Source organism: Delphinus delphis, chromosome 4 (genome assembly GCF_949987515.2).
Source record: "Delphinus delphis chromosome 4, mDelDel1.2, whole genome shotgun sequence".
NCBI classification, from domain to species: Eukaryota; Metazoa; Chordata; class Mammalia; order Artiodactyla; family Delphinidae; genus Delphinus; species Delphinus delphis.
The window spans coordinates 72,681,607-72,705,554 of record NC_082686.1 but is presented as its reverse complement, the minus strand read 5'-3'; the positions used below and the strand labels follow the sequence as shown (position 1 = coordinate 72,705,554).

The 23,948-nt window shown below is 34.2% G+C and overlaps 1 protein-coding gene across 12 annotated transcripts in view; it reads left to right on the top strand.

Moving 5' to 3' along the window:
* The window catches only part of DLG1 (discs large MAGUK scaffold protein 1), a 285,716-nt gene that overhangs the window by 78,440 nt on the left and 183,328 nt on the right, over positions 1-23,948 (top strand). For all 12 annotated transcript variants that reach the window (XM_060010895.1, XM_060010903.1, XM_060010902.1 and 9 more), the window contains one exon: positions 23,455-23,619. In XM_060010895.1, coding sequence (XP_059866878.1) covers positions 23,455-23,619 — 165 coding nt within the window. The remainder of the gene's footprint in view (positions 1-23,454; positions 23,620-23,948) is intronic.

Sequence of the window (23,948 nt, the reverse complement as noted above, 5' to 3'; positions counted from 1 at the left end):
TCTTAGCTAGCAATCAGTTTACCCTCAGTGTACCTGGAAAATTATTCATCATTCTTTGTGAGCCTTTTATTTTTTATTGCTATTCTTTTTATTTTTTGAATATTTTAAGTCATTTTATAAATAATTTAAGAGGAATAATGAAAAACTTCATTTGAAATTTTAATTAGAATCTAAACATGACAAACCCAGTTTTTAAAATTAGCTTTACTAAGATATAATTGACATACAATAAACTGTACATATTAAAAGGGTACAGTTTTATGAGTTTTGACATATGTATACACCTTTGAAACCATCCCTACAATTAAGATAGTGAACATATCCATCACTCCCATGAGCTTCCTTCTTTCAATCCCTTTTTCTTGTCCTCCCAGACTATTGCTGGTTTTATTTCTGTCATTATAGATTAGTTTGAATTTTCTAGAGTTTTATATAAATGAAATAATAAAATACATTCGATTTTTTAACCTGGCTTCTTTCAGATTAATTATTTTGAGTTTCACTGACATCATTCCATTTATCAGTAATTCCTTCTTTTTAGTTGCTGAGTAGTATTCCATTATATGTATATAACACATTTGGTTTTGAAGATATTTATACCCAAAATGTGCAGTGTCCTTTGAATATAACTAACCACTCATCAACTAACATATATGTGCATGTAATATATATCCATTTGGTACATACTGATTCAAAATATCAAATAATTTCTGGTTTTTCACTTGACATCAAAGTATGATACTTTTATAAGTTTTGATAGCTCATAATTTTGTAGTAAAGAGGACATTCATTTGTCTTTGATCCATAATTGCAAAGCATTTCATTTTTAGATTATCAACATCAATTAGTATGATCGACTCAGTGAATTTTTTCATTTTTGCATCATCTCTTTCCTTCCATTCACCTTTGTGTATACACAGCTAGCTTGAACAGTTGTCTACTTATGAACTACGTGAAGAAAATTATGGTGCTTAAATATAAAATTTAAGAGTGTGCTGTCACACTTTCTTTTAGGATAGTGGTATGGTCCAAGTTATTGTCACAAAATGTTGCATAATAAAGTCCTTGACTAAGTGGATGAAAATGCTGTATTTCCTTTTTATCCTTAGTTTTTCACTCTTCTGTTCTTGAATTTGAGAAAATTTATTTAGACTATTGTCATCTGAAGACTTGTAGTCTCAGATTTCACATATATAACCAAATTCACCATCATCATTAATGTACAGTGCTCTATTTTCATTCATTAATTCATTTCATTCTTCTGATCAGCTAGTAATTGGAAAATGTCTTTGTCAATTTTCTTCTCTTTCCCATTGATGGTGTGCAGAAAAGAATTAACATAACCTAAGTTGCTATCCTTGACAAGGTCTGCTTGCAAGGTTGGGTCCTTGGCTGGTGTCTGGGAACTTAGATTTCAAGAGGATGCCCACCACTAACTGATAAAAGTTACTGTGCCTAAACTGTTTGTGCAAACAGTATGATTTATGCTGAATAACACTTCCTTCTACAAAGGTGATGTCTGAAGGATGATGCAATAGTGATGACTTATTTCAAGATAGAATGACTTTTATTCTATATATAAAAAGTAAATTTCCTCTTTGTTAAATGGAAGACCTTACGAAAGAACAAAAATTATGGGAAAGCAATCCTTTTTATTTTATATTGGAGTATAGTTGATTAAAAATGTGGTGTTAGTTTCATGTGTACAGCAAAGTGACTCAGTTTTCCATATACATTTATCTATTCATTTTCAAGTTCTTTTCCTACTTAGGTTATTACAAAGTATTGAACAGAGTTCCCTGTGTTATACAGTAGGTCCTTGTTGGCTATCTATTTTAAATATAACAGTGTGTATATGTCAATCCCAAACTCCCAGTCTATCCCTCCCCACCACCCTTCTCCCCTGGTAACCATAAATTCGTTCTCTAAGTCTGTGAGTCTGTTTCTGTTTTTGTAAGTAAGTTCATTTGTATCATGCAATCCTTACAAATAGTTAGAATTGCTTAAAACACACACACACACACACAAACACACACACAAACTAGAACTGGGTTCATTAAATCCTGATGGTCTACAAAAGGTTTAATAAAGTGTAGTTTCTTAGTCAGTTGCATGCTATTTAAAATTTGCGTTTATTAAATATTGAGTAAATACAAACTAGTATGTAAGAAACATGTTAGATATAAAGAATCTCTACATAACACTAAGAATAATCAAAGAATATTTCCTAGTCCTTTAGAAGCACCCCATTTGCCCACCTCAGATCCAGTCTCATTCCTTTCATATTCAATAATCATAATTCTGTATTTAGAATTCCTTATTTTTCTTTATAATTTTTAAACAATTGTTTTGCACAGTTTTGGACTACTGGGTAATGGTGTGACTATTCATTTTTTTGCCTACTTTTCTTTCTGTTGGATTGTTTTTCTTTTCCTTACTGGTTTGTAGGAGGTTTTTAAAATATATTCGGAATTTGAATTTGTTGTTGGTTGTAAGGGTTAGAAATACCTTCTCCCATTCTATGGCTTATGGTGTTTTTTTGTCCAGCTCTTTTTTGATATCTTTTGATCATTAGAATCACATAATTTTAATGTCAAGCTACCAGTCTTTTCTGTTAAGGTTTATACATTTCATGTCTTGTTTTGAATTTTCTTCCAGAGCCAGAAGTCATAAAGGTAACATCTCATATTATATTCTAAAAGTTTTATGGTTTTGACTTTCTCATCTGCCTGAAATTAACTTTTGTTTTGGTATGAGATATAGGAGTCCCATTTCATTTTTTTCTAATGGCTATCAAGTTTTCCCAGTCTCATTTATTGACAGATTCTTTTCCATTCTCCCAGTGATCTGTATTGTGTCATAAATTCCCATATATGAGTCTGTTTCTAGATTCTTTCTTTTGTTCCACGCATAGGGTTTATCTAACCCTATGCCAATACTCATTACCTTTTTTTTTTTTTTGCGGTACGCGGGCCTCTCACTGTTGTGGCCTCTCCCGTTGCGGAGCACAGACTCCGGACGCGCAGGCTCAGCGGCCATGGCTCACGGGCCTAGCCGCTCCGCGGCATGTGGGTTCTTCCCGGACTGGGGCACGAACCCCTGTCCCCTGCATCGGCAGGCAGACTCTCAGCCACTGCGCCACCAGGGAAGCCCAATACTCATTATCTTAATCACTACCCGTTTAAAATTATAAATGTTCTAATTGTTTACTTATATATTATTTTGTATTTTCTATACAAACAGTAATATCATTTGTGAATACTGACAGCTTAGCTGCTATCATAAAAAATGAATTCCTGGGTCAAGAGTTATGTGTGTTTTATATTTTGATAGATAGTGTTAAATTGCTGGCAAGAAAAAGCTGTTCTCATTTACATTTCCACTTATATGTTAAGAGTTTCTAGTTTTTCCACACCTTCATCAACACTAGGTATCATTAGGCATTTATGTTTTTGTTGATCTGCCCAGATAAGTGTATTTCTTTATGAATGGAAGGGTGAACATCTTTTCATATTTTTTTTCTTTATTTTTTTGGGCTGTGTTGGGTCTTAGTTGAGGCACGCAGGATCTTTTGTTGCAGTGTGTGGGGCTTCTCTCTAGTTGTGACGTGCAGGTTTTTTCTCTCTCTAGTTGGGGCGCACAGGCTCCAGGGTGCGTGGGCTCTGTAGTTGTGGTGTGCGGGCTCCAGAGTGCATGGGCTCTGTAGTTTGCATCACGCGGGCTCTCTTGTTGAACACCATGAACTCAGTACTTGTGGCGCTCAGGCTTAGTTACCCCACGGCATGTGGGATCTTAGTTCCCCAACCAAGGATCAAACCCGCATCCTCTGCATTAGAAGGCGGATTGTTTACCACTGGACCACCAGGGAAGTCCCTACATCTTTTCATATTGTTTATTGGCTGTTTGTAATTCCTTTTTAAATGAATTGCTGGTTTATGCCTCTTACTAATTTTTTAAATGGAGTAATAAGACTTTATTATACATTAGAAAACTGGCTTTTTTGTAGTATAATTCTACCCCAGCCCCACAACCAGTCAGAATGTTAAGTTAGTGATATAGATGTTTTAAACTTTGTGTATTCAGATTTATTAGTTTTTTTGTTTGTTTCTAGATGTCGTTTCTTACTTAGACTTTGCCATTCCAAGAGTGCAAACAAATTTACCATTTTTAAAAAAAATTTTTATTTTATTTTATCTTTTTAACATCTTTATTGGGGTATAATTGCTTTGCAATAGTGTGTTAGTTTCTGCTTTATAACAAAGTGAATCAGTTATACATATACATATGTTCCCACATCTCTTCCCTCTTGCGTCTCCCTCCCTCCCACCCTCCCTATCCCACCCCTCCAGGCAGTCACAAAGCACCGAGCTGATCTCCCTGTGCTATGCGGCTGCTTCCCACTAGCTATCTACCTTACGTTTGGTAGTGTATATATGTCCATGCCTCTCTCTCGCTTTGTCACAGCTCACCCTTCCCCCTCCCCATATCCTCAAGTCCATTCTCTAGTAGGTCTGTGTCTTTATTCCTGTCTTACCCCTAGGTTCTTCATGACATTTTTTTTTCTTAATTTCCATATATATGTGTTAGCATACGGTATTTGTCTTTCTCTTTCTGACTTACTTCACTCTGTATGACAGACTCTAGATCTATCCACCTCATTACAAATAGCTCAATTTCGTTTCTTTTTATGGCTGAGTAATATTCCATTGTATATATGTGCCACATCTTCTTTATCCATTCGTCTGATGATGGACACTTAGGTTGTTTCCATCTCCGGGCTATTGTAAATAGAGCTGCAATGAACATTTTGGTACATGACTCTTTGGATTATGGTTTTCTCAGGGTATATGCCCAGTAGTGGGATTGCTGGGTCATATGGTAGTTCTATTTGTAGTTTTTTAAGGAACCTCCATACTGTTCTCCGTAGTGGCTGTACCAATTCACATTCCCACCAGCAGTGGAAGAGTGTTCCCTTTTCTCCACACCCTCTCCAGCATTTATTGTTTCTAGAGTTTTTGATGATGGCCATTCTGACTGGTGTGAGATGATATCTCATTGTAGTTTTGATTTGCATTTCTCTAATTATTAACGATGTTGAGCATTCTTTCATGTGTTTGTTGGCAGTCTGTATGCTTTTTTTGGAGAAATATCTATTTAGGTCTTCTGCCCATTTTTGGATTGGGTTGTTTGTTTTTTTGTTACTGAGCTGCATGAGCTGCTTATAAATTTTGGAGATTAATCCTTTGTCCGTTGCTTCATTTGCAAATATTTTCTCCCGTTCTGAGGGTTGTCTTTTGGTCTTGTTTATGGTCTCCTTTGCTGTGCAAAAGCTTTGAAGTTTCATTAGGTCCCATTTGTTTATTTTTGTTTTTATTTCCATTTCTCTAAGAGGTGGGTCAAAAAGGATCTTGCTGTGATTTATGTCATAGAGTGTTCTGCCTATGTTTTCCTCTAAGAGTTTGATAGTTTCTGGCCTTACATTTAGGTCTTTAATCCATTTTGAGCTTATTTTTGTGTATGGTGTTAGGGAGTGATCTAATCTCATACTTTTACATGTACCTGTCCAGTTTTCCCAGAACCACTTATTGAAGAGGCTGTCCTTTCTCTCCTTTCTCCACTGTACATTCCTGCCTCCCTTATCAAAGATAAGGTGACTATATGTGCCTGGGTTTATCTCTGGGCTTTCTGTCCTTGTCCATTGATCTATATTTCTGTTTTTGTGCCAGTACCATACTGTCTTGATTACTTTAGCTTTGTAGTATTGTCTGAAGTCAAGGAGCCTGATTCCTCCAGCTCCGTTTTTCGTTCTCAAGATTGCTTTGGCTTTTTGGGGTCTTTTGTGTTTCCATACAAATTGTGAAATTTTTTGTTCTAGTTCTGTGAAAAATGCCAGTGGTAGTTTGTTAGGGATTGCATTGAATCTGTAGATTGCTTTGGGCAGTAGAGTCATTTTCACAATGTTGATTCTTCCAATCCAGCAACATGGTATATCTCTCCATCTATTTGTATCATGTTTAATTTCTTTCATCAGTGTCTTATAATTTTCTGCATACAGGTCTTTTGTCTCCTTAGGTAGGTTTATTCCTAGATATTTTATTCTTTTTGTTGCAGTGGTAAATGGGAGTGTTTTCTTGATTTCACTTTCAGATTTTTCATCATTAGTGTATAGGAATGCAAGAGATTTCTGTGCATTAATTTTGTATCCTGCTACTTTACCAAATTCATTGATTAGCTCTAGTAGTTTTCTGGTAGCATCTTTAGGATTCTCTATGTATAGTATCATGTCATCTGCAAAGAGTGACAGCTTTACTTTTTCTTTTCCGATTTGGATTCCTTTTATTTCCTTTTCTTCTCTGATTGCTGTGGCTAAAACTTCCAAAACTATGTTGAATAAGAGTGGTGAGAGTGGGCAACCTTGTCTTGTTCCTGACCTTAGTGGAAAGGCTTTCAGTTTTTCACCATTGAGGACGATGTTGGCTGTGGGTTTGTCATATATGGCCTTTATTATGTTGAGGAAAGTTCCCTCTATGCCTACTTTCTGGAGGGTTTTTATCATAAATGGGTGTTGAATTTTGTCAAAAGCTTTCTCTGCATCTATTGAGATGACCATATGGTTTTTCTCCTTCAATTTGTTATTATGGTATATCACATTGATTGATTTGCGTATATTGAAGAATCCTTGCGTCCCTGGGATAAAACCCACTTGATCATGGTGTGTGATCCTTTTAATGTGTTGTTGGATTCTGTTTGCTAGTATTTTGTTGAGGATTTTTGCATCTATATTCATCAGTGATATTGGTCTGTAATTTTCTTTTCTTGTAGTAACTTTGTTTGGTTTTGGTATCAGGGTGATGGTGGCCTCATAGAATGAGTTTGGGAGTGTTCCTTCCTTCACAGTTTTTCGGAAGAGTTTGAGAAGGATGGGTGTTAGCTCTTCTCTAAATGTTTGATAGAATTCACCTGTGAAGCCATCTGGTCCTGGACTTTTGTTTGCTGGAAGATTTTTAATCACAGTTTCAATTTTATTACTTGTGATTGGTCTGTTCATATTTTCTATTTCTTCCTGGTTCAGTCTTGGAAGGTAATACTTTTCGAAGAATTTGTTCATTTTTTCCACGTTGTCCATTTTATTGACATAGAGTTGCTTGTAGTAATCTCTTAGAATGCTTTGTATTTCTGCGGTGTCTGTTGTAATTTCTCCCTTTTCATTTTTATTGATTTGAATCCTCTCCCTCTTTTTCTTGATGAGTCTGGCTAATGGTTTATCAATTTTGTTTATGTTTTCAAAGAACCACCTTTTAGTTTTATTGATCTTTGCTATTGTCTTCTTTGTTTCTATTTCATTTACTTCTGCTCTGATCTTTATGAAATCTTTTCTTCTGCTAACTTTGGGTTTTGTTTGTTCTTCTTTCTCTAGTTCCTTTAGGTGTAAGGTTAGATTATTTGAGATTTTTCTTTTTTCTTGAGGTAGGCTTGTATAGCTATAAACTTCCCTCTTAGAACTGCTTTTGCTGCATCCCATAGTTTTGGATCATCGTGTTTTCATTGTCATTTGTCTCTAGGTATTTTTTGATTTCCTCTTTGATATCTTCAGTGATATCTTGGTTATTTAGTAATTTATTGTTTAGCCTCCATGTGTTTGTGTTATTTATGTTTTTTTCCCTGTAATTGATTTCTAATCTCATAGTGTTGTGGTCAGAAAAGATGCTTGATATGATTTCAGTTTTCTTAAATTTACTGAGGCTTGATTTGTGACCCAAGATGTGATCTATCCTGGAGAATGTTCCGTGTGCACTTTAGAAGAAAGTGTAATCTGCTGTTTTTGGTTGGAATGTCCTATAAATATCAATTAAATCTATCTGGTCTTTTGTGTCATTTAAAGCTTCTGTTTCCTTATTAATTTTCTGTTTGGATGATCTGTCCATTGGTGTAAGTGAGGTGTTAAAGCCCCCCACTATTATTGTGTTACTGTTGATTTCCTCTTTTACAGCTGTTAGCAGTTGCTTTATGTATTGAGGTGCATCTGTGTTGGGTGCATATATATTTATAATTGTTATATCTTCTTGTTGGATTGATCCTTTGATCATTATGTAGTGTCCTTCCTTGTCTCTTGTAACATTCTTTAAAGTCTATTTTATCTGATATGAGTATTGCTACTTCAGCTTTCTTTTGATTTCCATTTGCATGGAATATCTTTTTCCATGCCCTCACTTTCCGTCTGTATGTGTCCCTAGGTCTGAAGTGGGTCTCTTGTAGACAGCATATATGTGGGTCTTGTTTTTGTATCCATTCAGCAAGCCTGTGTCTTTTGGTTGGAGCATTTAACCCATTCATGTTTAAGGTAATTACCAATATGTATGTTCCTATTACCATTTTCTTAATTGTTTTGCATTTGTTTGTAGATTCTTTTCTTCTCTTGTGTTTCCCCACTTAGAGAAGTTCCTTTAACATTTGTTGTAGAGCTGGTTTGGTGGTGCTGAATTCTCTTAGCTTTTGCTTGTCTGTAAAGCCTTTGATTCTCCATTGAATCTGAATGAGATCCTTGCTGGGTAGAGTCATCTTGGTTGTAGGTTCTTCCCTTTCATCACTTTAAGTATATCATGCCACTCCCTTCTGGCTTGTAGAGTTTCTGCTGAGAAATCTGCTTTTAACCTTATGGGAGTTCCCTTGTATGTTGTCATTTCTCCCTTGCTGCTTTCAATAGTTTTTCTTTTTCTTTAATTTTTGCCAATTTGATTACTGTGTGTCTCAGCGTGTTTCTCCTTGGGTTTATCCTGTATGGGACTCTCTGCACTTCCTGGACTTGGGTGGCTATTTCCTTTCCCATGTTAGGGAAGTTTTTGACTATAATCTTTTCAAATATTTTCTCTGGTCCTTTCTGTCTCTCTTCTCCTTCTGGGACCCCTATAATGCAAATGTTGTTGCATTTAATGTCCCAGAGGTCTTCATTTCTTTTCATTCTTTTTTCTTTATTCTCTTCCATGGCAGTGAATTTCACCATTCTGTGTTCCAGGTCACTTATCCGTTCTTCTGCCTCAGTTATTCTGCTATTGATTCCTTCTAGTGTAGTTTTCATTTCAGTTATTGTATTGTTCATCTCTGTTTGTTTGTTCTTTAATTTTTCTAGGTCTTTGTTAAACATTTCTTGCATCTTCTCAGTCTTTGCCTCCATTCTTTTTCCGAGGTCCTGGATCATCTTCACTATCGTTATTCTGAATTCTTTTTCTGGAAGGTTTCCTATCTCCACTTCATTTAGTTGTTTTTCTGGGGTTTTATCTTGTTCCTTCATCTGGTACATAGCCCTCTGCCTTTTCATCTTGTCTGTGTTTCTGTGAATGTGTTTTTTGTTCCACAGGCTGCAGAATTGTTGTTTTTCTTGCTTCTGCTCTCTGCCCACTGGTGGATGAGGCTATCTAAGAGGCTTGTGCAAATTTTCCACTCCAAAAGTATTCTTTGTGCTCCTTTGCATTCCATCCAACTTTCCATTCCCTATCAGATAACCACTGATCTGCCTTTTGTTGCAATAAATAATTTTACATTTTCAATAATTTTATATAAATGAATTCATATAGTAAGTACTGTTTTGTTTCTGGCTTCTTTAACTCAGCATAAGGCTTTTGAGAGTCATTTAGGTTGTTGCTTGTGTCAGTAGTTTGCTTCTTTTTTTGCAGAGGTATATTCTATACAGATGGATATCTTTAACCTTATTCATATCTTTTGATGGACATTTGGGTTAACAGTTTCTGGCTATTTTGAATAAAGATTCTATGAACCTTCATGTACAAGTTTTTTTGTGGACAGCAGTTTTTGTTTCTTTTGGATATGTAACAGTTGTTTTCATATCCTAGGTATGAGAATGGTTATTTTCATATCCTAGCAGTATATGAGTATCCCACTTTCTCTACGTTCTCACCAACACTTGACTTTTCTAAAAAAGTTTTAGCCCTTTTGGTGGCTATGCAGTAGTATCTCATTTTGGTTTTATTTTACATTTCCTTATGACTTGTGATGTTGCCCATCCTTTCATGTTTGACATTAGTAGCTCTTCTTTTGGAAAGTGTTACATGTTCAGTTGTATCCGCTCAAAAAAACAGATATGTTAGAGTCCTAACCCCTAGTACCTCAGAATGTGACCTTATTCGGAGATGGAGTCTCTACAGATATAATTAATTTGAAATGAGGTCATTATAGTGGGCATTAATCCACTATGGCTGGTGTGCTTATAACAAGGGAAAAATTTGGACAAAGAGACAGGCAAGAATGCCATGTGAAGATAAAGGCAGAGATCTGGGTGCTGCATCCACAGCCATGGAATGCCAAAGAGTGCCAGCAAGCCACCAGGAGAGAGGCATGGAATAGATTCTTCCTCACAGTCCTAAGAAGGAACCAGCTCTGCTAATATCTTGATCTCAGACTTGTAGTCTCCAGAACTGTGAGGTAATGAATTTCAGTTGTTTAAGCTGTTTAAGCCACCCAGTTTTTGGTACTTTGTTACAGTAGCCTTAGGAAACTAATACATGAAGTGTTATATAAATTTATTCCCCAGTTTATAAAACTGGATTGTTTGTCTTCCTGTTACTGAGTTGTAAAAGGCCTTTATATATTCAGATATGAGTCCTTTGTCAGATTTATTTATTGCAAATATTTTCTCTCATTTTGTAATTTGCCTTTTACTTTCCTTAGTGGTGATTTTAAAGAGCAAAATTTTTAATAAAGCCTAGGTTGTGAAATGTTTTTATTATTGTTTTGTGTGTTCTGTATAGTAAATCTTTTCCTACCCAAAGTTGGCAATTTTTTTTCTTATATTTTCTTCTAGAAATTTTATAGTTTTAGATTTTACTTTTAGGTCTGTGATTCATTTTGAATCAGTTTTGCATGTGAGGTAAGGTAAGGGTCAATGTTAATGTCTTTATGAATATCCAGTAGTTAACAGCATTATTTGTTGAAAAGCCTTTTTCCCTCCCTCACTGAATTTGTATTGCACTTTGTCAAAAAACAATTAACCATATATGTGTACATTTATTTTTGAACTCTTTTGTCTGTTCCATTGATAAGTCTGTCCACCTTTTGACCAATACCACACTGTGTTGACATCAAGTAGTGTAAGCCTTTCAACAACATTCTTTTTAAAAATTTGATTTAGCTAATCTAGGTCATTTGCATTTTTAACAGTTTGCAATCAGTTTATCAGTTTCTACAAAAGGTGTGTTGGAGGGACTTCCCTGGTAGTGCAGTGGTTAAGAATCTGCCTACCAATGCAGGGGACACGGGTTTAATTCCTGGTCCGGGAAGATCTCATATGCCGTGGAGCAACTAAGGCCGTGCGCCACAAGTACTGAGCCCACGCGAGCCACAACTACTGAAGCCCGTGTGCCTAGAGCCCATGCTCTGCAACAAGAGAAGCCACTGCAATGAGAAGCCTACGCACCACAACAAAGAGTAGCCCCCGCCTCGCTGCAGCTAGAGAAAGCCCGCGTGCAGCAACGAAGACCCAACGCAGCCAAAAATAAATAAAATTTTTTTAAAATGTGTTGGAATTATTATTGGGATTGCATTGAATCTATAAATCATTGGAAGAAAACAAACATCTTAAGAATATTGAGTCTTCCAACCCACATACATATTATGTCTCTCTTCAGGTTTTAATTTCTTTTAGCAATGTTCTGTAATTCGCAGTGAAGACGTCTTGCATATCATTCACTACAGTTTAGTCCTAAATATTTTATCTTTTTTGGAGTTGGTGTAAATGGAATTTTTTGAAAGTTTTGGTTTCCAATTATTTGCTTTTGCTAGGAAAAAAATACAGTTTGATTGCTTAATGTAGTATCCTGCAACCTTATTAAATTTAACTATTAGTTTTAGTAGTTTTGTAAATTCTTTGTAAATTTTCAGTATAAACAATCATGTCATTTGTAAATAGAGACAATTTTGCTTCTTCCTTACTGGCTCTTAAGCTTTTTATTTCTTTTACTTGCCCTCTAACCATGGTTAGGACATTCAACATCATGTTAAATAGAAATAAGAAGCATGAGAATCCTTTGTTTTGTTCCCCATCTTAATGAGGATAATGTTCAGCATTTCATCATTAGACGGGTTAGCGGTGGGGTTTTGTATATGACCTTTACTGGATTGAGATTTTTCTGGACTTTTAGTTTGCTGAGAATTTTATCATGAATTTGGCTTAAATTGAGTCATATGTTTTCCATATGTTGAAATGATCATGTAGGTTTTCTCCTTTATTATGTTAATATGGAAAATTACACTTTTTTTTAGATGTTAAATAAACCTTGTCTTGTGATAAATATTATTAGTCATGATGTGTTATTGTTTGGATTATCATTTTCATGGTGAATTTGCTACATTTTAAAAAGGATTTCTTGCATGTGTTCGTGAGGGACATTGGTTCATCATTTTCTTCTGTAATGTCTTTGTCAGGGTTTAATATTAAGGCTGTGCTGGTCTTATAGTTGGGAAATGTTTCTGTTTTCTAAAAGAATTTGTGTAAAAATGTCATCTCTGTTTTAAATGTTTGGTAGAATTCCCATCTGGGACTTCTCTGTAGAAGAATTTTGATAACAAATTCAGTTTTTTAAAATAGATATGGGGCCCTTCAGACCTGTTTTCATGTTGTGTCAAGATATTGTGTGTGGAAAATAGTATTTTTCAAGGAATTTCTTGATTTCATCTAACGTGTTGAATTATTTGGCCTCAAGTTGTTCGTAATTATTTTCTTGTCTTTTTAAAGTTTGTAGTTTTTTTTTTTGTAGTGATAACTTCTCTTTCATTCTTGATATTGGTGATTGCATTCTCTTTTTCCTCTACCAGTCTAGAAAAAGGGTTTATTCAGTTTGTTAACATTTGACTTTGTTAATATTCTCAATTGTCTGTTTTCAACTTCATTGATTTCTGTCCTTTATTATTTTCTTCTTTCTCTTATTTTTGGTTTATTTTAGTCTTCTTTTTGTAGCCTCTTGAGGTGAATCCTTAGGTCACTGATTTTAAACTTCCTTCTCTAGTATAAGCATTTGAAGCTACAAATTTATTTCTAAGTGCTTGTAAAGTTCAGGAACAGATCACAAGACCACTTTTACTTTTGACACCAGTTGCAGGTGTAGGGGTTCCCAAAACCACTCTTAGTTTCAGTAATTCAGTAGAAGACTCAAAGATTTCACTGAAAGCAGTTGCAGGTTTAGGGGTTCCCGAAACCACTCTTTGGTTCAGTAATTCAATAGAAGACTCAAAGAACTCATTGAAAGCTGTTATATTCATGGTTATGGTTTATTATAGTGAAGGATGGAAATTAAAATCAGCAAAGGGAGAGTTACATGGGGTAGAGTCTGAGAGAGTTACAAATGAGGAGTTTCCAGGTGTTCTCCCTGTGGAGTCATGGACGACTTTAACTTTTCTGGCAGCAATGTGTGATAATACACACTGAATATTTCTAACCAGAGAAACTCACCCAAGCCTTGGTGTCCAGAGTTTTTACTGGGACCCAGTCACATCTATATGGGTGCCTGCTCATGATGCTGACCTATCTCCAGCCCATCTTAGAGGCTAAGCTGATAATATGTGATCCAAACTCTCCACCATAAATTACATGGTTATACTATCTGGTGTGTCACAAAGCCCCCAGATTGGCAAAGACATTCATATCAGGTAGGACATTCCAAGGGTTTAGAGATTACCTTCCAGGAGCTGAGGACAAAGGCCAAACCTCTCTTTGGGCAAAGTTAAATTCTTTACTACACAGTACTGCTTTAGCTTCATTCTACAAATTTTAAAACTGTTTTATTTTCATTATCATTCAGTTTCAGAATATTTCTGATTTCCTTATTGAGTTCATTTTTGATGCATGAGTTTTAGGAGTATGTTGTTTATTATTCAGATTTAAGAGTTTTAGCTAGATGTCTTATTGTTTGTTCCCAAGTTAGTTCTGTAGTGGTCAGAGAATAAATTCTTTATGATTTTAGTCCTTTTAAATTTGTGACTTGTTTTATGATCTAACACATGTCCTATCTAGGCAAACATATCATGTACAACAAAAAGAATATATTTTCTTCAGTTGTTGAGCATAGCGAGCTATAAATATCAGTTAGATCAAGATGGTTGATAGTTTAGATTGTCTGTTTACTGACATTTGTATAGTTCTATCAATTCATGATAAAGGAGTTTAAATCTCTTACCAAGATTGTGGAATTGTCTGTTTCTCCCTTTAATTATTTTGTTTTTGCTTGTGTATGTTAAGGCTCTGTGATTAGGTGCACACATTTATGGTTGTTTTATCTCCTGGTGAATTAAATTTTTATCATTTTGAAATCTCTTTTTCTTTAGGTAATGCTCTTTTTCTCGAAGTCTGTTTTATCAGATATAAGTGTAGCCACTCCAGTTTTCTTATGCTTACAATTTATAGGATATATCTTTTTTCATTCATATACTTTCACCCTATCTCTGTCTTTATGTATAAAGTACATCTCTTGCCTTTTTATCCATTCTGATAAACTCTACTTAGTGTTTAGGTCTATTTACATTTACTATAATTATCAATAAGATTAGATTAACATCTGCTTTTTATTTTTTATTAAAAAATTTTTTTTCATCTTTATACCCTCTCTCTTAGGCTTCTTTGTTCTCCTTGTCTCCTTTTGGGTTATTTGAATATTTTTAAGTACTCCCTTTTAATTTAACTACTGTTGGCGTCTTAGCTTTCTTTGCCAAGAACATGGTATACCTTTGTATTTGGTGAAGTTGGACATTTGGATACTTTAGATTTATTAATTCCTAGGCATACCTTTTTTGCTTCTGTTGTAAATGTAGTCTTTTATTTCATTATAGCATCTGATTGATTGCTTTTAGTTTAAATCCGGGGTCAGCAAATGTTCCTGTAAAGAATCACATAGAATTTGCCTTGGCACTTCAGGGCCTTTTGTGTGGTTCCATATAAATTTTAGGATTATGTATTCTAGTTCTGTTGGTATTTTGATAGGGATTGTATTGACTCCGTAGAATGCTTTGGATGGTGTGGACATTTTAACAATATTTTTCTGATTCAAGAACATGGAATATCTTTCTGTTTCTTTGTATCATCTTCAGTTTCCTTCATCAGTATTTTACAGTTTTCACAGTATAGGTCTTTCATCTCCTTGGTTAAGTTTATTCCTAGGTATTTTATTTTATTTTTTTGATGCAATTTCAAGTGGTATTGTTTTCTTTCTCTTTCTGATAGTTCATTATTAGTGTATAGAAAAGCAACAGACTTCTGTGTATTAATCTTGTATTCCTGCAAATTTACTTAATTCATTTATCCTAATAGTTTTTGCATGGAAACTTTAGGGTTTTCTGTATATAGTTTCATGCCATCTGCAGATAGTGACAGTTTTAGTTCTTCCCTTTCTATTTGGATGCCTGGTATTTCTTTTTCTTGTCTGGTTGCTGTGGCTAGGACTTCCAGTACTATGTTAAATAGCAGTGATGAGAGTGGACATTCTTGTCTGGTTCCTGATTTTAGAGGAAAGGCTTTCAGCTTTTCACTGTTGAGTATGATTTTAGCTGTGGGTTTATCATAAATGGCCTTTAATATGTTGAGATATATTCTCTCTATATCCACTTTGTTGGGAGTTTTTATCATAAATGGACGTTGAATTTTGTCAGATGCTTTCTCTGCGATTATTGAGATGATCATGTGATTTTTTAATTTATCCTTCCTTTTGTTAATGTGGTGTATCACACTGATTCATTTGCGAATATTGAACCACCCTTGCATCCCTGGAATAAATTCCACTTGATCATGCTGTATGATTTGTTTTATATATTGTTGAAATTGGTTTGCTAATATTTTGTTAAGGATTTTTGCACCTATATTTATCAGAGATAATTGCCCTTCCCTTCTGGCCTGAGAGGTTTCTGCAGAAAAATCAGCTGATAGCCTGATTCTTTGTTTTTTTATGCTGCGTTTAGAATTCTCTCTTTAATTTTTGCCAATTTAATTATGATATGTCTTGACGTGAGTTTGTTTGGGTTCATCTTTTCAGGACCCTCTGTACTCCTCATACCTGGATATCTGTTTCCTTCTTCAGGTTTGGGAAATTTTCTGTCATAATTTCATCAAATACGTTTTCGACCCCCTTCTCTCCCGCTTCTCCTTCTGTGCGTTCTGTAATGTGAATGTTGGTACACTTGGTGTTGTCCTAGAGATCCCTTAAACAGTTCTCATTTTTTTTGTTTTTCTTTTTGCTGTTCTGATTGGGTGATTTCCATTATTCTGTCATCCAGATCACTTATCTGTTTTCCTGTATCCCCTAGTCTGCTGTTAATTCCTTCTAGTGTGTTTTTTGTTTCAGTTATTCTTCAGTCTGACTGGTTCTTTTTTATATTTTCTAGATTAAAGACAGTAGAAGGCTTTATACTAAGGATACAAGCCTTAAAAACATTAAAAAGATGGGGAAATGTATTTAGAATGCTCTTATTACAATCATTTTAAAATGCTCTTATTACAGTCATTTTAAAATCCCCCTCCTCCTTTATCCCTACTCTCTCATTCCCATTTTGTAATTATTTTCTAGTTTAGGTGTTAGATAAGTTATGCTTGGACCACAGTAGGAGGCTTAGTTTTATGCATTCTAACTATTAACAGTGTTTATATGAAATTTTATGTTAAAATTATTTTGAAAATATGTTGAGATCAACCTTTAGGTAGTAAGAAATACAAATGAATGTTGCTGTGCAATGTAATAGAGGGCCTGGAAAGCTACTTGGAAATGCTTTCTCAAATAATAATTGTAACCAAAGAAATCCCTTTTTTAAATCACTAATAAGTAATAGAATTTTCCTTTTGGTAACTGTATTTTGTTTTATTAGGCTTACTTAAAGGTGCCAAGTACAAGGGAACTCAGAAAATTAAGAGTTTCTACTGGCTAGAGATGAAACAATTTCAGCATCAAAAAGGACATTTTTAGTGGATGTAAAGCAATCATATATGTGTAGTCCATCATTTTATAATAATTTTTAAATTAAAATATTCACATACCATAACACTTAACCTTTTAAAGCTGTACAGTTCTGTATACAAGGCTGTGCAACCATCACCACTAATTAATTCCAGAACATTTTTGTCACACCCCAAAGAAGCTCCATACCCACAGCACTTGATTCCCATTTTCCCTCTACCCCATCCTTGGAAAACACTAATCTACTTTCTGGTTCTGTGAATTTGCCTATTCTGAACATATGTTCATATAAATGGAATTATACAGTATGTGGCCTTTTGCATCTGGCTTCTTTCACTTAGCATAATGTAATCAAAGCTCCATGTTGTAGGATGTATAAATACTTAATTCCTTTTTTATATTTGAATAATATTTCAGTATATGAATATACCACATTTTGTTTATTCATTCATAAATTGATATACATTTGGATTGTTTCCACTTTGGGGCTGTTATGAAGTGTGATGCTATGAACATTTGTGTACAGGTTTTTGTGTGGATGCATGTTTTCAGTTCTGTTGGATATATACCTAGGAGTGGAATTGCTCAGTCATATGGTAACTCTTTTTACCTTTTGAGGAACTGCCAAACTGCTTTCTAGGGTGCCTGTACCATTTTACATTCCTTCCAGCACTGTTTGAGGATTCCTATATCTTTACATCCTTACCAACATATGTTTTGCGCGTCTTTTTGATTATAGCCATCCTGGTAGCTGTGAAGTAATATCTCATTGTGGTTTTGATTTGCATTTTTGCAATGACTAATGATGTTGAACATCTTTTCATGTGCTTATTGGCCAATTGTGTATCGTCTTTGGAGAAATGTCTGTGTAAATCCTTTGCCCATTTTAAAATTGGGTTGTCTTTTTATTGTTGAGTTGAAAGACTTTCTTATGTATTCTGGGTATTTATCAGATACTTACCTTATGTACTGTTTGTGAATAGCCTTATCAAATATATAATTTGCAAATATTTTCTCCCATTCTGTGGGTTCTTTTTGCCTTTTTGATAATGTCCTTTGATGATCAAAATTTTTTTCATTTGTATGAAGGCAGATTTATGTTTTTTCCCCCCACTTTGGTTGCTTATTGGCTAATACAAGGTCAAAAGATTTGCACTTATGTTTTCTTCTAAGACGTTTATAGTTTTAGCTCTTATATTTAGGTGTTGATCCATTTTGAGAAAAGAGGTCTAATTTAACTCCTTTGCATCCAGATGTTTGAGCATCATTTGTTGAAAAGATGTTCTTTTCTCATTAAGTTCTGTTGGCACTCATGTTGAAAATCAGTTGACCATAATCTAAGGATACATTTTTGGACTCTTAATTCTATTATTATATTGCTCTGTGTCTATCCTTATGCCAGTATGACAATCTTGATTCATGTAGCTTTGAAGGAAGTTTTGAAATCGGGAAGTGTGAGTCCTCCATTTTCTTCTTCTGTTTCAAAACTGTTTCGACTATTCTGGGTCCTTTCCAGCTCTTTATGAGTATTAGGGTCAGCTTGTCAATTTCTGAAGAAAGCCAGATGGCATTTTGATCGGAATTGCATTGATTGATATATAAAAACCTCCTAATTGCTTTAGGAGGATGATAGGGAACCAGTTTTTTATCTGTCTTGAAAACTAGTAGATAAAATGACATGTTATTCATGTGTGAATCATACCAATAGGTAACCAAATAGTAAGTGAAGAGACTTACTCTTTTTATACATATATCTTTTAATAAATAAAAAGGAATAATAGAATTAGATTGTCATCACTTTGCAACCATCATTGAATGAATTGATTCAGGCATTGAGTATCAAGAGCTCCTAACATCACAAAAAGATGTAACCAAGACATTATGTGCTTCTTGATAGAAGAACATAGTACCATCTATAGTCTTGCCAAAGGATTGAACGTGAGACTGATCAAGCTATTACATTTAGCTGCCAATTTGCAGGAAGTACAGAAGCCAAGGGAGCACACTGAATGGTCCCATGAATATGAAGTGATTATACTGGGGACCCTACAGGTTAAATGCCTTGAGTTTCTCAGTAATTATAAGGAGTAAAAAGGGATCAGGGGGCAACATACATTAAAGATACATAAAAGACATAAAATTTTTAGTGATTTCTTTCTTTACTTTTCAGAATGAACCATTTCTTGTTTTAAATCTTTTCATACCCCCCAAATTGCATATGGATATGCTTCATGGATACGCTTCACATACACATATTGCATGTGCATATAATGTTAATTCATACGTACACATATATAAATACACTATTGCTTTGTTTTAAAATGTTCAAGTTGTGTGTGTTAGCTTTGAAACATGCTTTCCTCATTCAGTAATTGTGTCTTCATCTTTTTCTGTTAGAATAAGTAGCTTTTTACCCAATTTAACTTCCACATAACATTTCCTAGGATGACTGTACCATAATTTTTTTAAAAAATCTATTGAAAGGCAGCTTGTTTCCAGTTTTTCTTTATTCCAGACTGTACTATAGGGAATATCCTTCCACATGTATCTCTCTTTAAAGTACATACTAAGTTGTGGAGTATCCTTAAAGTTTGAAAACATGGTATCAAGTTTCCTTCCTTATAGTGTATCTACTACTAAGGTATAAGAATACTTAAATTTTGCTTTCACTCAATTGAGCATATAACCTGTTAAGTTTTGTAAGTATGTCTATGTTAATTTCAGCCTTACTCAGGATAAAGTTAGTGAATTCTTTTCATTGGTTTTGAAAATAATTGAAGTCTACATGTAAAACCAGGTTTCTTATATCATGTTAAATTAACTGATGTTGATGTGGGCCTGATTGTTGTTTTCCATGTAATTGTACCATTTCACAGAAGGATGTTGTTTAAAAAGTGATGCTGGAAGTTGTGTAATAACTTTCAGCAAATTCATAGCTAAGTTTTTAAAAATATATTTTACAATGTACATGTTTGTCTATATACAACAAATATTTATGCTCCTCACTGATGCTATATCTTCTAAGATTAATTCCTAGAGGTGGAATTACTGGAGGAATAGAAACATTTTCAGGACTTTTGAAACATTTCGCCAGACTGCCCACCAGAAAAAGACCTCTGCCAGGAATGTGATGATTTATGCCCATTTCTCTGAATGTTGGCACTGTAATTCTTACTAAAAAAGTTGAGCATGTTTTTCCTATAAGTTTACTGACCCATTTGTATGCCTTTTATGAGTATCCCTTTATTAATCTTTACTGACTCTTTTTTTCAATGATTTCTAAAAGCCAGCTTATAGTGGCTAATAATCGTGTTTATTGTTAGAAACATTTGTTTTCTATTGTACCTTTTTTGTGTCTTTTCATTATATGTGTGTTTAATTTGGGGGGGGGTGTAGTATCTAAGTTTGTTTTGTTTTTGTGTATGTGCATACACATTCCCAGCCTGATTTGAGAAACATGCACTTTTATTTTCTCCCAGTTCCTATAATTAGGATTTCCTTTACTTTTATGTATGGTGTGAGGTAGATTTGGTTTTCTACGTGCGTGAGCATGCAAGAGAGAGAGAAAGAAACAAGTATTCTTTTATAGGTAAAAGAAAAATACTGTTATCTAGTAATTAATTTTCAATTAGAATTTGAAAAGGCTGACTTTTTTTTTTGGTACAAGTTAATTGAATAAGAAGACCAGACTTAATTAGCTGAACAACTTTGGCTTTTTATGTTGACTTCACTTAAACAGCTGTATCTTTAGAGACACAGTGTTCAGCTAACATTGGGTAAAAAATGGACAAATCAGTATTCAGGTTTCTTTTTCACCTAGCTTTGAAGTCTTATTTGTATTTATTTTTTTATTGTGGTAAAAATACACATAACATAAAATTTACCACCTTAACCATTTTTGAGTTTGCAGTTCAGTGGTATTAAATGCATCCACATTGTTGAGCAGCCATTACCACCATCCGTCCCCATAACGTTTAGTGTAGTAAAACTGAAATTCTGTGCCTATTGAACAGTAACTCAGAATTCTCTCCTCCCACCAGCCCATGATAGCCACCATTCTACTTTCTGTCTTTATGATTTTGACTACTCTAAGTACCTCATGTAAGTTCAATCATACAGTATTTGTCTTTTTGAGACTGGTTTACTTCACTTAGCGTACTGTCTGCAAGGTTCATCCATGTTGTAACATATAGCAGAATTTCCTTCCTTAAAGGCTGAATAATATTCCATTTTGTGTGTGTGTGTGTGTGTGTGTATACACACATATATATACACCTCATTTTGCTTATCTATCTATCCATTGATAGATACTTGGGTTTCTTCCATGTTTTACCTACTGTGAATAATGCTACTATGAACACTGGTGTACAAATATTTCTTCAAGACCCTGCTTTCAGTTCTTTTGGGTATATGTCCAGAAGTGGAATTCTTGAATCATATGGTAATTGTATTTTCAATTTTTGAGGAACCACCATACCATTTTCTGCAATGGCTGGACTATTTTACATTCCCACCAATAGTGCACAAGTGTTCCAATTTCTCTACATCCTTACCAACACTTGTTTTCTGCTTTTTTTTTTTAACCAGTCTTTCTTTTCTTTAATAATTTTTTTATTGAAGTATAGTTGATTTACAGTGTTGTGTTAATTACTGCTATACAGCAAAGCAATTTAGTTATAAGTATATATGTATACATTCTTTTTTATTTATATTCTTTTCCATTATGGTTTATCATAGGATATTGAATATAGTTCTCTGTGTTATACAGTAGGTCCTTGGCTTTTTTTAATAGTAGCCATTCCAGTGGTTGTGAGGTGGTACCTCGAGTTTTGATTTGCATTTCTGTAATGATTAGTGATGTTGAGCATCTTTTCATGTGCTTACTGGCTATTTGTGTATATTCTTTGGAGTTCTTTGCCCATTTTTGAATTGAGTTGTTTAGTTTTTTGTTGAATTTTAGGAATTTTCTGTATATTCTGGGTATTAATCCCTTATCAGATATGTGATTTGCAAATATTTTCTCCCATTCTGTGGGTTGCCTTTTAACTCTGTGATTAGAGTCATTTGATGCACAAAATTTTTCAATTTTTATGAAGTCAAATTTGTTCCTTCTTTTGTTACTTCTGCCTTTGGTGTCATATCCAAAAACTCATAGCCAAACGCAATGTCTTAAAGCTTTTCCTCTAAGAGTTTTATTGTTTTAGGTCTTACATTTAAGTCCTTGATCCACCTTGAGTTAATTTTCGTATATGGTATTAGGTAAGGGTCCAACTTCATTCTTTTATGTGTGGATATCCAGTTTTTGCAGCACGATTTGTTGTAAAAGCTGTCTTTCCCTATTGAATGGTCTTGGCACCCTTGTGAAAAATAATTTTTGTATGTGAGGGTTTATTTCTGGACTCTCTCTTTCATTCTATTGGTCTGTATGTCTGTCTTTATGCGAGTACCAAACTGTTTTGATTACTGTAGCTTTGTAGTAAGTTTTGAAATGAGAAAGAGTGAGTCCTTCAGCTTTGTTCTTTTTTTTCATGGTGATTTTGACTATTTGAATCCCTTGAGATCCAAATGAATTTTAGGATGGGTTTTTCTGTTTTGCAAAAAATGTCATTGGGATGTTGATAGGAATCGGATTAAATCTGTAAATTGCTTTAAGTAGTATTGACATCTTACCAATATTAAATCTTCAACCTATGAACATGGGATGTGTTTCCATTTATTTCTGTTGTCTTTAACTTTTTTTTTCAGCAGGTCTTTTCATTGCACAAGTCTTTCACCTTAATTATTGCACAAGTCTTTGTAGTTTTCATTGCACAAGTCTTTCACCTTATTTTTTTTGATGCTGTTGTAAATGGAACTGTTTTTGTAATTTTCAGGTTGTGTATAAAATGCAACTGTTTGTGTATAGAAATGCAACTGATTTTTGTGTGTCAGCTTTTGTAGGATACAAAGCAGTATATCATACTGCTTTGCTACATTCAGTAGTTCTAACAGCTTTTTTGCTGAGTGTTTATTGATATAAGACAGAGATAATATTACTTCCTTTCTAAGTGGATACCTTTTATTGTTTCTTCTTGCCTAATTGTTCTGGCTACGACTTCCGGTACCATGCTGAACAGAGGTGGTAAAACTGATCCAAATTAAACACAGTTTACATCCAAATTTTCCCCTGAAGTTGCAAGCCTTCAACAGACTCCAGAGTTCCAAAATTACATCAGACAGATTATGCCTCTGTAATTATTGTTTAGGTGGGGCAACAGATTCCTGGTGTTTCCTACTCTGCCATCTTTCCAGAGTCTGACTTATTTTTAATAATCAGATAAGTTTATTAAAATATTGGCATGACTTTAAAATGGAGAACCATTTCTCTCAGACTTTATGTATTAAACTGTAAAAGACACTTTTCATTTAGTTAAATATTATGATTTGGGTAGTTATGAAAATCATGATTTGGATTGAACACATGTTGCTTTTCAGAGCTTCCTCATATTTAATAATTTGCTGTATGTTACAGAAATACCGGTATCAGGATGAAGATACACCTCCTCAAGAGCACATTTCCCCACAAATCACTAATGAGGTGATAGGTCCGGAATTGGTTCATGTCTCAGAGAAGAACCTGTCAGAAATTGAAAATGTCCATGGATTTGTTTCTCACTCTCATATTTCACCAATAAAGGTAAGATAGTAACTTTATTTTGTTGCTATGAATTATTTATTACTTTTGTTACTAATGTAGCTCATGCTTAGAGAGAACTATTTTTTCATGTAGGATTTTCCCCCCTTGATGTTTCTGGTTTTGTAATTATAAGGAATTTCATAGTATTTGTTAGCATTCTAAAAACATTTTTAAAAATATATATTATAAATGAATTTTATTCAGTGATAACGATCTTTAAGCCTAAAAGTTCTCATGAAGGAAGTAACTATTATATTTCAAATACCCACATCAAAATATCTTTAAACTTTAAAAAAATATATTAGTAAGTACAGAAAAAGAGCATTAAC